Below are 20427 nucleotides of genomic sequence, written 5' to 3' on the forward strand. Positions count from 1 at the left end.
TGGACGGCAGCCAGGAAAGCCTTTACTCAGCTGCTTTACATGAAGCACATGGGAGTGATGTAAAGCAGAGCTTTACTTCCAAACAGACAGAGTCCATATATCAAAAGGATTTTACAAACAAAGGCTTCTGGGATGGTTTACAGCACTGCTGTTTGGGAAAATCTCCCAGCTATTCCCCAAACAATGGCGCAAAAACCAGCACAGCAGATAGACAAGTACTTGAACAGTTTCTCATTTTTACTTTTTATAAGTCGTTGGGATTGTTTGTGTAAAAACGGGAGTAAGATGTCCAGTTGCGTTGAAAGCCGGCTTCAGGAAATCCTTGCTATCGTTTTCTTTGCAGACACTTCCACTTCCTGTTTGAAGCAGGTTTCAAAACAAAAAATAACGAGAGCCAGGTCGATTTAGCAAGTAGCCTTTAGATGGCATGTTTCACATTTCAATGGTAATGAGTCAAACTGATTATTTGATTTAGACATTTGAACTCTGGAAAAATTGGAACTCGACACCTGAAATGCGCTTGATGATCAAAACGCGCCGCAGGACCTCTGATTGCATCTGCACAGTGAATTAATATTGAGACATGACGTCTCTGCCACACGAATCGCGTTTAGTGCGAACGTAGCTTAACTAGGACCCACCTCGTCACAAGAAGACCCCACAGAGTGGACGGGGTCGCAGTCACAGCGCTGGCAGCCCTTTCCGCTGCTGATGCCCCATGTGTCTGGGGCACAGTGGTCGCAGTTTTGACCCACCACATTGGGCTGGCAGGGGCACTGGCCGCTGCGCCGGTCACACTGGCAGCCCTCGGCGGAGGAACACGCCTCCTGTTCCGTTCCAAAGGGCGAACACATGCACTCTGGATAGAGGAAGCACACACCCCAGGTCAGCTATGGTCCCAATCAGGACATATTAGGGTCCCAGTACTCACTTGTGCAGCTCTGTGTGGCAGCGTTGCCATAGTAACCCGGTTTGCAGTGCTGGCAGGCGTGGCCCTCAGTGTGGTAGAGGCATTTGAGGCAGGCGCCCGTTCGGGAGTCGCAGGACTTGGGGTCGTGCATGTCGATGTTGTTGTTGCACTGACAGGCCATGCAGCGGCCCCCAGGAACCAGAGGGTTTCCATAGTAACCAGGAGCGCACTCGTCACAGCGGCTGCCTGGACACGACAAACACGTTCATCTGTCATCTATCTTTAAGAAAAGAGGCCAGGATGAAGAGTCGCTCGCACGAATCCCACACCTTTGTACCCGCTGCTGCACACACACACCAGATGGTCTGAGTCGGCCAGGAGGTAGCAGCTGTCTGAGAACTGCCTGCCACTGCGCGGCCCATCCGGACACATGCAGGGGCGGCAGTGCTCACCTGAACCCAGCTCAGGGTTACCATGGTAACCGTTCATGCATCTGGAAGCAAAAGCCACAGTCCGTGAAGAAGGAGAGGTAGTATAGCTCAACAAATACGGAATCATCGCCCCCCCCACTCCCTTACCTCTCACAGTGGTGTCCAGTGGTGAAGTCTCGGCAGCCCTGGCACTCCCCGGTGTTGGGGTGGCAGTAGTCGCTGTGGCCATTACACTGGCACATTCGGCACTGAGGGAAGCCCCAGAAGCCGGGCAGACACTGGGAACACTGGCGTCCAGTGGCTCCTCGGACACATTCGCACTGCCCGGTCAACTCGTGGCAGAAAGCTCTGACGGAGCCCAGGGGGTCGCAGTTGCAAGCTGTGGGGGGGGAGAGGCGGAAGAAATTTTTGTTTTAAGTCAGAGCCTCAGACCTGAATGTGCTGTCTTGGCACACACTCACGCCTGCAGCCAGCGGGACTGAACAAGAAGGTCCCCGGAGCGCAGTGGTCACAGTTTCTGCCAACTACGTTAGGCCGGCACCGGCACTGACCCCCACTAGACTCGCATACACTGCTGAGGGAACCCTGAGGATCACACTGGCATGCTGGGAGACGGGGAGGAAGCCAACATAAATTAAAATTAAAGTTTTTTTTAAAAAATCTTTTGAAATCAACAAAGTACTTCAAAATCACAAAAAATTGTGAAATTATTTAGGATTGGCTGGAAAACAAAAGATTTGCTGCTGTTATTGTAAGGATAGTTTCTGACATTATGCTGATGATACTCTGGTTTATTAAAAAGTGGCAAATTCTCTTTTAAATGTTGTACACTTGTGTAGCACTTTACTACCTTTGACCCGTGCACTCACCCATTCACACACACTCATGGTGGCTCAGTTACTGAACACTGGCGCCAACTTATAACTGTCATGTCTCGTCAAGTTCCTGTCAGTCTCTGGTGTTGTCTCGTGTTTAACTTCCTGTTTTATTTTGAAGGTTTAACTCGCCTCTCGTTTCAGTCCTTCCTCTCCCTTCCCTTGTCTGTTTCCCCACAGCTGAGCCTGCCTCATCATCCCTGAGCGTTTCCACCTGTGCTTCCCCTCCTCATGTATTTATAGCCAGAGTTTCCCTGTGTCCTGTGCCTGATAGTCTTGTTTCCTCCTTGACAAAGCCAAGCCAAGATTATCAAGTCTCAGTAATTAAAACAATCTAAAACTCTGCATCTGAGGCCAGTCCTGTGTTCTGCCCTGTCAATAACCACCAGGAGCAATGTTGGATTCACTGTCTTGCCCAAGGACACTTTAACACATCAGGGCAGGAACCAAAACTGCGATTTTTCGATCATACTCTAGGTCAATTTGCTACCCTTCTACTCCAAAGCGGACCCAAGGTCTAAGCAATACGAAAAATGACTTAAAAAACAGGACGAATATCCCCAAAGCTATTTAAAAACTTCCAAGGATTGATTCTAAGGAATATAACAATAATGTACCTTAGCTCTTGTTATGGTTAAACCAACTGTTTGGAATCCTTCACATTTTGAATGAAAACTTTACTAATTGCAGCTTTGCGTCATTTCTACATCTTTGTAAATGATTAATGTAATTGGGCAACCCACCGGTGAGTGCAGAGACTACTAAGAGTTAATAGATGTTTTTTTAACCCTTGTGCTGTCCTGAGCACTTTAACATTGGGAGTTGGGTCACTTAGACCCACTAGACAGTGCTCTGAATCTTTTTTCTTCAATGATTTGTGATCTTCAATGGTGTGCATGGATTACATGAAATCTTTCCACCTTTAGCCACCTTTGTCATGGTAGGGAAAACATGTCAATGTAAGGGTGGGGTCATCTAAAATAGCACAAGGGTTACAGGAAAAGCAAAGTACTGGAAACTTGCACTGTACTTTATTCGTAACAACCAATTGGACAGCGTTTGTACAGTCTCACGTACCCATGGCTCCTTTGTGCAGCAAAGCAGAAACACTAAAGATGTAATCTTTACAGATGTCGGTCATGGGGCTTTTAATGACGTTCCTGCTGCTCTCCAGACATCGGTACCTCTGGAAAGTATCCCACTCTGCTTCGCCCTTTGTTCCATGAAACATTTCAAGCTCCCTGACTCGAGGCATTAGCACCAGCTAGAAAAGACGGAACAAAATTCATCAACTTGACAGATTGTTTAGTTTGTACACAAACACATAGACTGAGCTCTAATAAGTCTAACATACAGAGTCAATGAGTGTGTATGGATTTTGGACGTGGCTGTTCGTCGAGTACAGCGGCAGTGTGAGGCGGATGGTGTAGTTCAGGCCCTTCTCAAAGCACACAGGCCTCACCAGCAGCACATGTCTGGAACGCAGCAGATAGGGTGAGGTCTCACAGTGTGGGTTTTGGTTCACACAGAAACCATCAAGTGTACCTGGATCCAGGTGACAAGGAGATGGATTGCTCGTCTCCGCTCTGGATAGAGTTGGTGCAGTGACCAGAGCGGTTTGGGGGATTGAAAACAGGACGCTCCACCCGGAGGACGAGCTGCTCCCACTGCTGTGGAAGCTGTCGGCACATGAGCACGTTGTTACTGAGGTGTGCTTGCTAACCTCTAAAACAATCTCCTTGTCAGTCGAAAAATTATCAAACCAACTGTAGAATTGAATTTAAAAAAAGGCCTTGTACTGAAATACAGTGAGTACAGCAAAGACGAGTATTTGCCTGGAGACTGTTACTTTGTGGGTTCAAATCCTCGGTTTAGTCATACCTAAGACTAAAAAGGCGACCAGAAGCCTCCCCACTTGACATTCAGCATTAAGGGGGGCTGGATTGGAGAGGTTGGATAACCACCAAATGGTCCAGGGGATGGGTCAAATGTGGACAACATATTTCATACACCCAAGTGTGTGACAACTAATGGGACTTTAACGTTAGGACAAGTGGCTCCCCAGTTTTTTCTCTCTTTTTCTCGAGGCTGGTTTCAGTGCTAGCCCAAAATAAGCTCAAAATAAGTACCAACTCTTGACCAATTCAAGGGAACTATTCACAGTGGTCACATCGTCAACTAGGTACATTAAACTACCATAATAGGACTTCCAGTATTTATCTTCTTCTGTAAATGAAGTAATTAGTCTAATTACTTGGGTAAAAACTTTGTAACACTGGACATTGAATGGTGATTCTGCAACATCTATTCCTTTATGCAGATGATAACCAACTGTTTGTTTCCCTAAAATCTTATGAGATTTCAGAGTTGGTATGTCAAGTTCAACTCTTATTTCTTAAACCTTAGCCAATGTTAGAATAACTTTAAAACTTGGGTAAATTGTGCAATAACATGTACATTTTGTCACTTTGCAACACAAAAAAGATATTGATGCACTTGGTAAGGTGTATTTCTCTGAGCTATCTGTACCTGTGGCTCGTAGCGGATAAGGATGTCGTAGTCCATGGATTCTGGGATGTTGTTGACATTGAACTCTAGATAAGCTCCTTCTGGCACATTAACAAAGCCCATCCCAGTCCATGTAGGGCTTCGGTTTAGAGGATAAGGCCTTGGTACCACTGCCACACCCTAAAAGAAACTTTCACAATAAAAGGTCCTCTATATCTGAGAACAGTATGGTACAACAAATACTCACAGGTCCATGCTTGGCATCTTCTGCTTCGTAAGTGTAATGATCTAGATCGATGAAGTAAAAACCAGACTCGACCTGGTCGCAGCGGCGTCCAAACATGTGCTCCCTGCACACACACTGTCCAGAGTCGGGGTCACAGCTGAGGAGGCACAAGACAGGAGAGACGATGGTGACTATGTTCAATTTAACATACAGGCAAGCTGAAACTTTTATTTTTTTGTGTTGCACATGTACCTGTTCCATGTAGTATTTTACATCAATCAAGGCAGAGAGAATGAGCAATCAATAGTCACTGACTCTACTAATTTCCTTTCTGTAGATTCAGCCCATCTATACTTAACTTAACAAACATAGGCAAGGTGGCGCTCTACAAGCCCTCTTTTTAAGAGACACAAAACCTCAAAAACATTTGCAAAACTGACTGCCTTACAGAGATATCATACCTGAAAAGGACTATCTCTTAATCATAATAGCAATTATACTTGGAGGCCTTTAAACCACCCTCAATCTGCGCCCAACTTAATCCAAAAAGACAGTCCCATTAACTTAAAATTACACAAATTATAGAGAAAATTCCACTTTGTGGGTATGCATCGTCTAACACTTTCCTAAAAGCCCTCAAATGTCTGTAAATCCTGATGCTTACCACTTAGAACCAAGATCTCTAATTCCATTACCAGCTGTCCATTGAGCCCATGCCAATGACTTAATTTTCTCTAAAAACCCAACCTACAGTCCCACGTGTGACCTTCTGATGACCCTCATTTTTGAGACACTCTTTCCCTTTAACAGCTTTCAAAAGTAAGCTGGACCACAAAAATAAGGTAGCAGCCAAAGTTTCAAACAGCTCCTGTCTTTCTTTCCTCAGATGTCACTTCTAAAAAGAATGACCATTTGATTATGGTGGCAACCATACCCATAACCCCTTTGGGCAAAATTAAGCCTAAGGCTCATAGAAAACGAAAACCAAAAATAAAGGATTTAAATGACTAGAATCATTTAGAAAACCCTGGACTAGGAGACCAATTTCTCAACGTTGCGCTTTGACTCTTAATTCACCAGTCATTCAATTAGTCCCTACATGACTTTATCACTACAAACACCTGGCATTCACTGTGAAGCGCATCGATGATAGACTGATTGTTTCCTCATATTTTGCGCCCACCGGGACATTTTACAGTCAGTAAGTCAATCACAAGATATTCTGTGCATACTTAAACACAAAAGTCTCAATAAGCACAGTTGTAAAATTGAAGGTTAATCCAACAAGCACAGCAACACTATTATCACATTGACACAGATGCAAACATTTAAACCACTCTTTGCATTCTTCCTTAACTGTTTCCCATTAATGTGTTTATCTTTTACTGTAGGTACTCTTACTTGTTGTGGACGGCCCCACCATGATCGCAGTCACATGGTCTGCATCCATCCATGTCATTTGACAGACCCCAGTGCTCTGGCTGATTGGAAAAAAAAAGTAAAACAAGATGGTATAACTCACTTGTTCTGCGTCCTGATTGGCTATTGCCCATTGTCAATCAATTACTTCTGTGTCGTCTCTCCTGTGCAGAATGTGTTCAGTTTACCGTATTTACATAAATCTTCAGATCTTTGCTTTTTATCCTATAATACTGAACTTATTTTTCTATGAAGATTTTAACTTTAAGACTAAACAAGAGAAAATGTTCATGTCTGTCTGAAAATGTATAAAGTGTGCAGTGAGGAGTTTTAATGCCTTAAATATTTATAATCCTACTTTGCAGATTTCTCCCATTGCGGGTTATTTTTAAAACGTAACCCCTGAAATAAATGAGGGAACACTACATACATAAGCAATGGTAAATGGCATTTACTTGTATAGCGCTTTTCTACCTTCCTCGAAGACTCAAACCCCTTTCCTGTACACCCGTTCACACACAGATGGCGGTTAAGCTGTCGAACACTTACACCAAGAGGCAATGTGGGGTTCAGTGTCTTGCCCAAGGACACTTTGATACATGGCAAGGCGGGAATTGAACCTGCAACTTCCAATCTGAGGTCAACCGCCCTACTTCTGCATCAAACCCAGTTAATACTTTTAGACAAAAAATGACCGGGAAATAGAAGAAAAAATATAATTGAATTAGTGATTATTATCTAAACCCAAGTTGAAAAGTAGAGGTCCCAGGATCAAACCCTGAGGAACTCCTCAAGACATGGAGACAGAAAGAAATATAGCCCCAGCTCTCACCCTTAAACCCCGCCCACATTTCCTGCCTGTCAAGAAGGCTGACAGCATCAGAGGCTGCACTCAGATCACGCAGCTCTCGAGCTGAGGTTTGAGTGGCGGCAGCTGTGTTTGGAGTCATACCAGACACTGATCACAGTTGTGTCCATCAACGAGCCTTTTGCAGATGCATTTCCCCGTCTCTGAGTCACAGTGGGCTCCTCCAGGCATCGTTCCCAGCTGGTTACAGGTACATGCTACACACACAAAAACAAAGTTGGGATGTGTTTAAACCCTACTATGGAAAGAGGTTTACTAGACAAGGCACTGCTGTTGTTTAAAGTTGTTTAATTGAGAATTAAACAAAGGCCTCTACTGTCCCATTTTAACTCTGAATTGTATCAAAAAGGGACATTTCAGTTTCCCTCCAGCCATTAACTGTATACGAGAACTGGACTGAGTGAGTGTGACAACATCCACAAACATATGGTTTATTTACAGCTCCAACCAAATGATGTTAATTCAGTTGCCACTTTTTCACTATATAGACTCCGTCATGTTGGAACCAATCATCAGTGAGCAGTGATTGGATCAAATCGGTCCGAGTCAACGTATCTATGGCAACCACAGGAGTGAGCCTGTTGGAAGGCTAAACCCCTACCACTTGAAAGTGAGCTACACAAAATCTGTCAAATGTTTTGAAAGTTAGTCGTGTGGGCCAAGAGGCTCCACCCACTTTTATTGAGGCATCTGATTGGCCACTTTATAACTTCCAAGTATTGTGAATGAAATGAGGATTATCAAGAAAATAGTTATTCTGACCAATAGAATGACTGAGTAACAGCTGTTTATTTCTCTAGAAGTCTGGGATTTTAACTTCTTGGAGCCAACAGGTACTTCCTGTTTGGAATGCCAAGGGAGAGGAGTCACTCAGTCCAGCTCTTATATGCAGTCAAAGCCTTTAACAGATGCTCCAATGTTTTTTGTTGGTTCTTTTCCTGTCCTCTCAAATCATATTCAATTGAGATGGTCGCAGTTTGCAAGTTTGATTCTGTTCCCTCCTGCAACCTCTTGCTCATTGCAATAATTTCACTGAAAACTCTTTGACATAATCTGCCGCCCACTCAATATAAATGTGATGATCTGGTCTTATTGGAAGGATCTGAACCTAATTGGATTATAATTGATGTTTTTCTTCATTTTTTGCGGAGCCTTAGTTGTTTTATTAGCTGTGAATGAAATGAGTGGACGGGGACTCACGCAGGCAGCCCTCGGGGTGTTTTCCCAGGCCGTAGTAGCCCCGCCTGCAGTTGTCGCAGCGCTCTCCTTCCACGTTGGCCTTGCAGCGACACTGACCTGAGATCAGCCCCGCTGCCACATCAGTTCGAGGGTCACAATTCCCACCCTCCACTGAGCCGTCCGGGTCACAGTCGCACGCTGTTGACAGAAAAGAGAACCGTAGACTGTTTGGCCACTGCTTTTCAAAATAAAAAAAATTGTTTAAGGGTTTAGTCAAATTGGAAGAAATTCCAAGTTGTGTGGATCTAAAAGGGTGAGAAAAGACGGTAAATAACAGTAACTTATCTAATAACAGCCCGGATCCTGGTTGTGTATGTCATTTGTCAGACCAAGATACTTGAGGGTAAAACAGGCAGGTAGATGACAAAAGGGTCTTTCATTTTGAAGCAGTATTTCTATTTGCACCCAGTACTTTGCAGGTAATTACAGTCATCGTGCGACAACAACGACTTTCAAATCTGTCACTACACAGCTCCAGGTGGTGTGTGTCAGAACTGGTGAGAAGTGAAGGATGCTGGGAAATGACGTTCGGAGGAATTCCGTGTCTGGGATCAGAGACGTACGCTCGCAGATGTTGGGGTCTCTCAGGTGTCTGTTGGGGTGCTGGTAGAAGAAACGCGCACACTGCTCGCACTGCCGGCCCATGGTGTTGTGCTGACAGTTGTCGCACACGCCCCCGCTCACGTTGCCGGTCATCATGAACACGGCGAGGTCAAAGTGGCACGATGTGGCGTGATGGTTACAATCACACCCTGAGAAACAAAGGAAGATTTTAGCGCTTTTGTTCTTTTCTCTTCACAACAACTTTTCAAATAGTATCTAGATATTTAATTAAAAGTTTATTAAAGGATGATATCACAAATTATCAACAATTTTAAATAAAAGTACCAAGTAAAACTGTCTTTGTAAAAAAAACATTTTTTTGGTGATTTTTGATCAACTAGCCACTTTAGGATTTTTAATAGTTTATATCTAGTAAAGTGAAAGACCTCATTCTTACTTTTGCAGGCGTGTGTGTTTTTTCCTTGTGCAGGCCTCCAGGGTAAATCTTGATAGAAGTCCTGGCAGCGCTCACAGTTCAACCCTTCCGTATTGTGGTTGCACATACAGCGACCATGAACCTGCACACGCAAACACGGACTGAACCCCCATCAACCAACATGGAAAGCTCTCCTTTTCTAACACGCTGTTTGGGTTTTCCATGACCTGTCAGCCATAATCGTCAAAAGGGGAATTTTTTTAATTGACTAATGAAAAATATGGAAATTTTTCCTGATATTCACGTTTTTACAAACATTTTTAAGCAAATTCGTCAAGTTAAAAAGGGTTTTCTTTAAAGTCCCACTCCGATCGTCTTTTATTGATTGTTTTTTAGCTAAAATCAAAAACACGTTTTGTTTTCTAGGACATAGTTTCTGCAGAACGGCAGGAGTTTATTAGAAATTCCCCTCTGAGTTGGTGGACTGTTAGTGCGGAGCAGCCCCGCCCCCTCTTCCTGTCACCTATATCTTGAAAGCTGTCTACACGCTCTCCCGCTAGCTTTCAGACCCTGTGGCGGGGTCCCGCCGAGAAAGGATGCAGAGGAGCCAAGGTGAGGAGGATCTGTTTTTATTAAAGACCCGGTGAGCACCACGCAGGGCCATGCAGCATGCAGCACTCTCTGTCACTCCCCTTCTCTCTAACCTGTGATGCTCCTTTTAAATGAGGAGCCCCTCCCATGGGGCGTGGCTCTTAATCCTCACCCAGGTGGCACCACAGGTAATAATTTTAAACATAAAATACATAAATGCACAAACAATAAAACACGGTGTGGCCCCCCCTCGTCATCTGACGGTGCCACACCGTCACACCATCCCCCTCCTCTGAGGGATTGACGATGTGCGGCAATCCCCTCAGCAGTCCGCCGCCGTGCATTCCCCACGCCGATCCGCCAGAAACACGTCCTCGCGTCGCGTCGGTTGGTTGCATGGACTGCTGCTCCACGACGGCGACCCCTCCGATCTGCTCCTCGGTGCCGCTCCGGTCGGTCCCAGCCCCGGCAAAGGCCCTTCAAACGGCAACACGCCCCCGCTGGTCCCCTTCCGGATGGCACCTCCGCCGATCGGAGCCGCCGACAGCAGGTTACAGGCGAGATGATGCGCCTCTCCCGGAGCACTCCCCTGACGGCCCGGTAGACGTCGGTCCGCCCCTTGTCCCGCTCCGTGCAGGCCTCCAACGCCCGCATCCGCGGCAGTGGAACCGGGCGGTATGCCCGTCCCGCCTCCGGCCGTCTTCGCGCTCCGGCGGTCCGCCCCTGCTGTCCGCGTGGTCCGCCGCTCGCCATGGGCGCCGAGTTGGACGCCGTAGTTCTTTCCGGGCCCCTGGCCAGGCCTGAAGCACCGCCAAGGCCACCCGGATCCACCCCCTCTTCCTTAGAGGATGGACTGCTCTGAGGAGGCGCTGAGCTGCCGGGGAATCGTTGTCCCCACCACGCCGCTACGTCCTCATCTTTTTGTGGCCCCTCTGCGATCCCACTTCTGACACCATATGTGGCGGGGTCCCGCCGAGAAAGGATGCAGAGGAGCCAAGGTGAGGAGGATCTGTTTTTATTAAAGACCCGGTGAGCACCACGCAGGGCCATGCAGCATGCAGCACTCTCTGTCACTCCCCTTCTCTCTAACCTGTGATGCTCCTTTTAAATGAGGAGCCCCTCCCATGGGGCGTGGCTCTTAATCCTCACCCAGGTGGCACCACAGGTAATAATTTTAAACATAAAATACATAAATGCACAAACAATAAAACACGGTGTGGCCCCCCCTCGTCATCTGACGGTGCCACACCGTCACAGACCCCCATTTTAACATTGCTGGTGCAACAAAAATGGCGAGCAGGGAGCTTCAGCCCCGCCCAGCGTATTTTGTACGTCACTAATGTGATTTTTTTTTTCCAAGCGGCATTTTTTCATGTGCTCCAGATTCACCACAATAGTGAAATTCCAAGAAATGAGATTTTGTGCTTAATTTTCTTCTTATTTGCTTCATTATCCGAAAAAAATGCAGCAAGAACATGTTAAAAACAGCAGAGTGGGTCTTTAAATGGTACAAAGTTTATCATGTGATGTTTTTAGCATTGTAAATAATCCATCAAACGTAAAGTGAGTGTGTGTTGGATGTACCATCCCCTCAGCTCCACTTGGCTCTCCGTCCATGGGGGCGCACTCCGAGGCGTGACCATAGCAGAAGCAGTTTCCTCGGACCACCATGTCGTAGAGAGCGTAGTAGTACTTCTCTGTCACCTCGTCACGGGAGTCCAGCAGATTATCGCCCAGCGTGTGGAGTTTGATGAACTTCACTCTCAGGTTTGTGATCTTCAGCATGTCTGCACAAACACGAGACCCTTTTGTTCAAACTGAAGGACCATTTAGATTGAATTTTATATCAGTAACAATTTGATATTTGTATAAAAATACATAGTTGTCCTGATTCGATCAATTGAAATAAACTGAGCATGTTTCTGTTTTAAAGCCCTTTTGTTTTATTTTGAAAAACATTTTAAAAAAGTTTAATTTAATAAAATGATCTGATGTCATTTTTTTTCTAACATTGAGCCATTTTGGTAACACATTTTTCATTATTTTGACGAAAGTGCATGAGAAAAAAAGCTTTGTTTAAATGTTTTTAATCATTCAAACGCTGCAAAGCTCATCCAACTTCGATTCTTGTATTTTATTTTTTCCTTTACAAAGGAACATTTTCTGATTTCTGCTGCTGTTCTCACCCACAGCTTTTACCACACACTTCCTACAAATCCCCTGTGGGGTTTTTATCAGTGTGAGAGTTTCTGTCCAGCTGAAGGGAGTTGCAACGGTCCATGTCGTCTCCACATGTGAAATTCTTTGCAGTGCTCTTCCTGTCTGACCTCTGACCCCTGCATTTCTGGCTGCTGTCTGCAGGAAGGTTTTAACATCCCATCAGAAAGCTCAAAGGCAACACAGCTCCTTTGATATTTTGTCTTCTTCTAGCTAAAAGAGGGTTACCAACATATTTCAATATGGAGAATATCACAATTAAAAGGTATGACTATATGATGTTTAGGAATACTTATAGTAAACAAACAGATTCAACCAAATGTGGATAAATGTACACTTTAGAAATCAGATACATAAAACCTGGAGCTTAACTTGAGTTTGTCAATCCTTAATTTAAAATCCAATAAATCAAATCATAATTAAAAACTGATCATAACCTCCTGACTACCAGCGATGATAAAAGACATGTTTACACCTGATTATCTCCAAACCGTTGCACACAACTGACTTAACTCCTCCTATCTATGTAAGACATAGTGAAGGGCTGTGTCTCTGGGAATTGTAGTTTTTGGTAGGTCAAAATATATGACCGGAAAGATTACAACAAAACATTTATCAATATAATATAAAATAATATTCTGTTTGCATGATTATGCTTCCTGAACAAAACTGTAGAAAAACATATTTTTAAGTCCATGGAAAAACCAGTGCGTCTGTAGCTCTGATATAGGAATATTGCCACTTAACCAAAGGGTTTCAGTACATAGAAAATCTCTATACAACCATCAGAAGAATTGACAATTTCTTCTGCCATCTAGTATTACGCTGCTAACTGGCTGCTAGCTAAATGTAGAAAGAAAAAAGCTGTTTAAGATCTAAAATATGAACATAAATCAGGAAGATCCAGCTTTTCAATGCGAATGCATGACCATCTTACTCTGTATCCTCAAACTGTAGGGGTCTTCAATGTCATACGCGGGGTCCAGCACTCGGAATATCACCTAAAACGCAAGAAAGTAAAGTTAAAAACCCAAACAACAACACCTTTGCAGTTATAAACGGGTCAATTGGTGAACTCACTTCTCCCTCTTTGGATGGTTCGATATCTGAGTAGCGGGTGTCACAGATGATGTCGTCCACTCTGACCATAGGCCCGGTGGAAATGCCCGGGAAGGACGTCTCGCAGTCGTAGGCAAAGTAACGGTAGATCTGCCAGGATTTCCCAAAGTCCATGGACCGTTCAATCATCATAGCAGCAGGACGAAAGGTCTAAGAACGGAAAACAAACTTAAAATTGTAGAGTTAAGCTAAATGTTAACGAAAGAGAAGAATCAGATCAATGATTAAGCATGATATCTATAAAGCGGAACACAAATACAATACAGTCAACAAAACTAGAAAAGCTTTTCTTTACAGTAGACCACCCTGAAGGGACAGATCCCAGATGCCCCTTAAATGGCAAACTTGCACAGGAGGAACAGGGCCCTGAAGTAAAGGCCCGAAAAACCAAACAAGCCAGAAGCAAAAGTCCTAACCCTCCAGAAGATTCTCTCTCCCTGAAAGTGATTGTCAGACTGACACAGAAAGGAATGTTCACCACCAAAAAAGGGTCCTCTTTGCATCCCTGATCCTGCAGGCATATTCCAGGACGACATCGTTTAGAGTTCAGAAATGCAATCAGGGGGAGAAATGCTTGGAGTCGGGGAGGAAGAGGACTGCAGAAGCTTCTCCCAGCACTCCCACTCCTCCATGCTCCCATCCAGTTACAAAGACTTGGTAGGATGATTTGGATTGGAACCCAATTAAGATTTTTGTACTTAACTGTTTTTCCTTTTTGCACAACTGTATGCTCTTCAACATAAACTCAAAATGCAATCAGGAGTGCAGGAAGCGCACATTTGTCCGATCCACTGACTTTCCGTGAGAACTGGACAGGGCGAGGGTGACGTCACCCATGGAAAATGGTTCACTTCAGGCTCCAACCACATAAAGCCAAATTCAGTCGCCATGTTTTGGCGATATAGATCCCGCCGTGTTGGAGTCAGAAGTCATCAGTCAGCAGCGATGGGTCCCAGTTGGTCTGCGTCGACATTTCCATGACAACCACAATCAGCAGTGAGCCTGTTGGAAGTCCACACCCCTGTCATCTACTTTTACTGAGGCATCTGATTGCTCAGTTTATACCTTGAACAAGTTGCGATTAAGAAAAATATATCATGAGGGTGTAAAAAAAAAAGGTATCAGAGGAAGGATTATTCTGACCAATAGAAAGACAGAGTAACAGCTGTTGATTTATGTGTAGAACTCTGGGATTTTGGGTACTTCCTGTTTGGAACGCAAGGGGGGAGGAGTCACTAAGTCCAGTTCTCGTATATAGTCAATGGTCCAATCGGATGTTACTTTGCCCAAATATGGTCAATCGTGCTCCTGAATTCCAAACATATCTTTCATTTCTTTGACCCCACCAACAAGTTGTGTGCGTCTCGTTTAGGAGTACGAAACCTAAACAAGTCCATGTGGGGTTATTGTCTGCTGCTGTTTCCGGTCAGGCACCAGAAAGGATGTGTATCCTTCAGTTTGTTTGGACTCTGGACGAGAGGCGTGGCTTCATGCAGCTGGTCGCCATCACAGCGTGCTCACCCAGCTGTCCCAGGCTCTGCTCATCCTGTGGGAACACATGTTAGACAGCTGTGGAGGGGGAGACCCACCTTGAAGGTCATGATGAGGTGTGTGAAATGAAACTCAGCCTCCAGGTCCAGCTGGATGGTAACATTCTCCACGCCTGCAGGGAACAAGGGGTCAAACAGATAAAACAAAAACCCTCAAACCTCATTTTATTCCAGTTTGATCTGCGGATTCGCTTCAGTTTGCGACAGTTTGGAAAGAGAACTGAAGATTGAAGTGGGCTGTGAAGGAGTCAGGAAATCCCACGTGAGGCCATTGTGTGTCTGCAGCTTCCTGCAGTTTCTCGGCCATCTGCCCTGCTGGCTGCAGCTCCAGCCGTGACTCACTCGTCTCACAGGTTCCCACCGCTCTGCGGAACAGCGAGCGCACGTCCAAATGGGCTTATTCTGGACGGAAACCTGCTGGAATGTGGCGAAATTATACGCAGGATTCCTGATTTTTCTGCTTTTTAATCTGGAGAGAGATGCTCAAACAACACAGCATGTGTGTGAGTGTGTGTTAGTGTGCAGTTTGTGTGATGTTCACTTTTATCTAACATTCATCCATAGTTTGGACTTTTTGAAGGTCTGAGATTCGGTTTTATGACCTTAAACAGGCATTTATGTCAGTCCTTTTTCTTTTTTATAAAATGTCATTGTAATCAATTTACATAGAAATGTGAAACAAACACACTTGACAAACCTTCACAGAAAAAGGAGCACACTGGACTTTAGCTGATTAAATTGTTTTAGATTATATCAATCTCATTCATTTGTGATAGATTTGAAACAATCAACAACTGTAACAAGGAAAAATGTTTTTTTCTGCACTTTTGGTCATCCTGCATCATTTTTTCTTGACATTGTTTTTTGTATGAATACCCCATTAATTCTTTTAAAAAATGTCGAAATGAAAGAAAAAAGCAGACCGCATTTATAATTTGTGTATCCCATCAATATAATCACCTGAAAATACTTCAACATAAATACTTTGCATTAAAAGTCACTTCAGAGTGAATCAGTTTACATATATTTTGAATCGACCGTTAGAAATGAATCGTTTTAGTAAACATCCTAAAACTGACGTCATTCTGGCTCGATTGTGGATTTCCTTTGAGAAACCGGCTCTCAAACTCTCCTGGTGTATTTACTGTTCCTGCTTTGAGGCTCTCAGGTGTTCAGGTGATGACAAGCGAGTTTCCTGTCAGCACACCTGTTCTCCTCAGCACACCTGTGAGCCCGGGCCCCCTTCCTGCTTTGATTGGCTCCGCTGAGGGCCTCTGTGATCTCCTGTCTTGTCATTACTGAGCCGGGTTCCCACGAGAACTCTGGGGTTTTTCATCCTGACTCACCGTTCTCGGACTGCCACCAGGTCTTCAGGCGGTTGGGGGCGAAGGTGGTGACCACGTTCTCTATGGTGTGACTGATGTTGTTGGTCTCCTCGTCGTACATCTGCCTCGAGTCGCACAAAAAACATTTCTTCTCCTCCTGACAGACACACAGCGATTAAGAGTCAAGTCGGCCTGTTTTTAAACACGTATTGTTTGGATATTTAAACAGAACTTTGTTAAATTTGGAATCAGAAAACAAGCAACATCTCATAAAAGAAAATTCATTCTGTGGTGGCAAACATGTTTTAAAGCAAGTTCCCTAATCTTTCTGATACAGTTATTTAATCATAAAGTATTGATTGTAGAAAGGTTCCCACAATGCACTGGGAAAAATGTCCTCCTTAAAACAAGTTAAAAAAATAAACAATATGAGGTGTTTTTAAGTTAAAATATCTGCCAGTGGAAACAGTAGAATTCTTTTGACTTAAGACATTTTGCGATGCGCTGCTCTTTTTAGATGAATTAAATCATGAAATTAGCAATAAAAACTCAACTTTATATTTACTGATGTGATCATTGGAAATACTCTGTCTGCAATAAGCAAAAATATGCAGGGAAATAAGAGTTTAATATCTTTAAAGTGACCTTTTTATACACTATTCCCCCCAAATGTATCATATTTAGCATCAAAAAGTTGAATTACAGATGCATTGGTCTTAAATTATTTGCAAGTTATGATTCCAATTTTAAATTTCTAGTTCCGTAAATCTAACATGACGGCTCAACATCACATTTACAAATATTAGTTTAAAATAGAAAAGATTTTTGCTTCAAATAAGGTGTTTGTGACATCAAATAACTAAAAAAACATATTCATGATTTATTGACTTAAAACAAGTCACTAAATTTGACTGAAAAATACCTGATAAATTAGTTTTGTCTGATATTAATTGTAACAAGATATTTAAACTAAAAAGGTTTGGCAAGATTCTGTGTTTTTGGTGCGTATGGAGTCACTAAAGTGTCGACCCAAATAAGGAAATTTTATTTAAAAAATTCTAGTTGACATGAAACCATAGAAATGTTTATGTATGGGATTATTTAGTTATCTCCCCCAAATATTTCCAATTTTATTTATTATAATAATATCCAGCAAGCATTAAGTAGTTAGTGATTTTATGTTATAAAAAAATAAATAAACCCACAGTATCCAGAATTTACAAAAACTTTTAAAGCTTTTTTTTTTGTTAACATTTATTTTTTATTGTTTTGTTATTATTACTAATTTTTTTTTGGGTCATCTGTAAAATTTCTGGTAACTTATAGTCCACCCTTGGAGAAAAGTATGACTGGTCGCACAAAAACTGCTGTAACCAACACAACAAAACAAATTATGGGAAAGATAACGTAAAATTATGGAATCGGTGAACAAAAGCTGAGACTTGTTTGTTTCAGATTTCACAGGCAGGAAATCAAACTGAAAATAAAAACTAAATCCAACAGATTTTCCATGAAATCTTTTGCAAATAAAAGCATTATTACCATTTTACCCAGTTTTTTTTTTTATTTAAATCCACCCTAATTGGAAACACGATCATCTTCCGTGGATGGACAGTTCTTTATTAAATAATATTGCAACAATTATTATCTAATACGTAAAATAAAAAAATTTCAGAGTAAAATGTTTGTAGAAAACAAATCTCTTAATTTGAAAAAACGGGATGCAGCTTCATTGGAATGGAGCTGTCAGATCCAACGTTTAGACAAGCGACTGTTTACATTTTTATGTGTTATACCTGTCACATGCGGGCAGACTTTGACAGAATTGATGATGAAGGAGGACATTTGTGGACTCCATACGGAAGAATTTAGATGACTTTATGCCTCATTAAAGTTCATGTTTTTACTGCAAAGTTGGCCAAACCTAAAGTCCACCAGAGTCTGGTCAAATCCCGTTTTAAACAAACAAATTCACTTTTAATGAACTCTTCCAGACTGTAATTCTCTCCTGATTTACAGTAAGATGCTGGAGGTGATTATTCCAAATCCTGCAGGGTTAAGTGCAACTTTGTGGTTTCTACAGATTTCTCCATCTCACTGAGCTCCATGCCAACTGTGTCTGAGTTTATATGTGACGCAACTCTGGATAAGCGGTTCCAATCCTCGCCGAAAAAATGTCTGTCACATGAATTTCCTCCCTCCCTGATGTGCAGCTCATACTTGAGGGCCGTGCTCATCCTCAGACTTCAGACAAGCCCCACAGTGTGAGGGCGCTTCATAAAAACCGCCTTTCACTCACTCGGCTCACCAAAGGGGGGCTGATAAGAAAAGAATATCCTCCTGCCTCGCCCCCCGGCCCACATGCGAACAGGGCCGGGATTGTGAGGGGGGCACAGTGCTTTTATTGTGGAGGGGGAATGTCTGAGCTCCCACTTGACAAGACGGCGAGCAGGCCGTGGACATGTGGACGCTCCCACACACCAGAAAAGTCTTTTCTTAGCCTTTGCAGCTGAAGAAGCCAACTTGCTTCATATAACCCCAGAGAATCCAAGACTATCTTTTTTATTTTTGGGTGACTGTGGGTACATTTTTAGAAGAATTGGCAAAAGTACATGTATTGATTTTCTTTGGCAACAGAGGATTTTTTTTGTTTGCCACGCCCACATTCCTAATACCTTTACATTGTGTGTCATATTGTTTCGTTCAGCTTAAGCCAGCGATTCATATAATACAGTTACAGATTTTTCTGGGGGGAAGAATGTGCGAGCCACAAGGAGACGCCGCTTAAACGTGGTCGCCATGGTTCAAAATCTACAGCTTAATTCATACGTTTTTTGGTTTTGGAGCGATGCTCGAGGAGTTAGAAGGCGATAGATTATAATTCGTAGGAGGAGTTTACATTTGTAGAAGAAAATAAATGATTTTATTAGAAAATTCAAGATGGAGGCCTATTCCTGACGTCAAAGATCTGCAAAACTTTGCTTTTCATGTGTGTGAAATTGTGTGAAGATTGCTCGTACAGCATGTCTTTTAACCCCATTTTGTGCAGAAAAAATGTGAAAAATGCCAAATTTCCCACTTTGCCACAAAAAGGTTCTAATAAAATGCCTCAGATTTGCTTTTTTATTTTTCTATGGATGGGTTTGTGCTCTGCAAATGGAGCCTTTTCACCTTTTGTAGAAACAAATAGAAGCAAGTTGGTTCTTTTTCTTTAAAAACCTCCATGCCACGAAAACTTCCAGTGCAGCTACTGTGGGATTTTTTTCCCCCCACAGATTATTTTCAGAATCTGCTTCAGCTCCTCAGGGATTCATGCAATCTGCTGGCAAAAACAACAGCACACATCTGGAGGATTTTCTCACGCTTCCTAAATGTTTTTGCAGGAGTTTTCTCAGTTAAAAGCAGGTCACCTTCAGCAAAATGTTTTTTGCAAAATGACTTGTATGTAATGGAACTCTTCATGTTAGAAAGTTTTCTTCTTTTTTTTTTTCTTTGCTAAAACTCCTGCAGAAGCAGTGTTTCCAGCCACAGTGCATGGGATTCTCACCTCCAGGTGACCTACGATGCAGAAGCGAGTCGGTTGAGACACGCCGCAGGTGGAGGAGGCGCTGAGTTTGTGCGCCCGACCGATCAGAAGGTCACCGGTGGCCGGGTAGCAGCTGCCCTCCGTGCAAACGTCTGCAAACTCCGGCTCCTGAGTCCAGACGGGGCACCACAGAGCTGCAGAGGGGAGAAGCAACGAAGCCTTAGTGTGATCACAGCCCCAAAAGGGCCAGAAGCATAACTCACACAGGAATCCTTACAGCAAACAAAAGCTGCAAATGTAAAAAAACAAACGTACACGGGCCTTATTTAGTTTTACAGCCAAACAGTTCTCGTAAAAAAAAAGAAAAAACACTGAATAATAGTTTTCATATGGTTTTCATTACACTTGCTGGTGCCAGAGAACTTTGGCAACTGCAGTTCCTGCAGTAAACAATCAACAAAACTGCTGCACAACTGTACAAAAATCAACATTTCAACAACTCACCCCAAGCTGTGAAAGTGAAGATTAGAAGCAACATCTCAGAGCAGATCGGTTACAGCTGCGGCGAGATGTTGGAGGGTCAGCCAGCAACTGTTGATGAGCGCAAAGTCAGAAGCAGGAGGGAGTTGTCTTCCAGAAACTCT

The 20427-nt window shown here is 43.3% G+C and overlaps 1 protein-coding gene across 1 annotated transcript in view; it reads right to left on the reverse strand.

Annotated features, from left to right (window-relative positions):
* lamb1b (laminin, beta 1b) overlaps window positions 1–20420 on the reverse strand; it is a 27441-nt gene extending 7021 nt beyond the window's left edge. The window contains exons 1-22 of the mRNA XM_004083275.5: window positions 20288–20420; window positions 19805–19977; window positions 16279–16414; window positions 14972–15045; window positions 13344–13532; window positions 13201–13264; window positions 11631–11833; window positions 9477–9597; window positions 9040–9228; window positions 8438–8614; window positions 7322–7434; window positions 6352–6431; window positions 4972–5107; window positions 4746–4904; window positions 3762–3895; window positions 3571–3691; window positions 3294–3480; window positions 1803–1946; window positions 1489–1720; window positions 1240–1403; window positions 932–1156; window positions 642–859 (exon numbers count right to left, since the gene is read on the reverse strand). Coding sequence (XP_004083323.1) covers window positions 642–859; window positions 932–1156; window positions 1240–1403; window positions 1489–1720; window positions 1803–1946; window positions 3294–3480; window positions 3571–3691; window positions 3762–3895; window positions 4746–4904; window positions 4972–5107; window positions 6352–6431; window positions 7322–7434; window positions 8438–8614; window positions 9040–9228; window positions 9477–9597; window positions 11631–11833; window positions 13201–13264; window positions 13344–13532; window positions 14972–15045; window positions 16279–16414; window positions 19805–19977; window positions 20288–20321 — 3273 coding nt within the window. The 5' untranslated portion in view covers window positions 20322–20420. The remainder of the gene's footprint in view (window positions 1–641; window positions 860–931; window positions 1157–1239; window positions 1404–1488; window positions 1721–1802; window positions 1947–3293; window positions 3481–3570; window positions 3692–3761; window positions 3896–4745; window positions 4905–4971; window positions 5108–6351; window positions 6432–7321; window positions 7435–8437; window positions 8615–9039; window positions 9229–9476; window positions 9598–11630; window positions 11834–13200; window positions 13265–13343; window positions 13533–14971; window positions 15046–16278; window positions 16415–19804; window positions 19978–20287) is intronic.
* Between the last annotated feature and the right edge of the window lie 7 nt (window positions 20421–20427).

This window comes from Oryzias latipes, chromosome 23 (assembly GCF_053564925.1).
Source record: "Oryzias latipes strain Hd-rR chromosome 23, Olatipes_Hd-rR_3.1".
Classification (NCBI taxonomy): Eukaryota; Metazoa; Chordata; class Actinopteri; order Beloniformes; family Adrianichthyidae; genus Oryzias; species Oryzias latipes.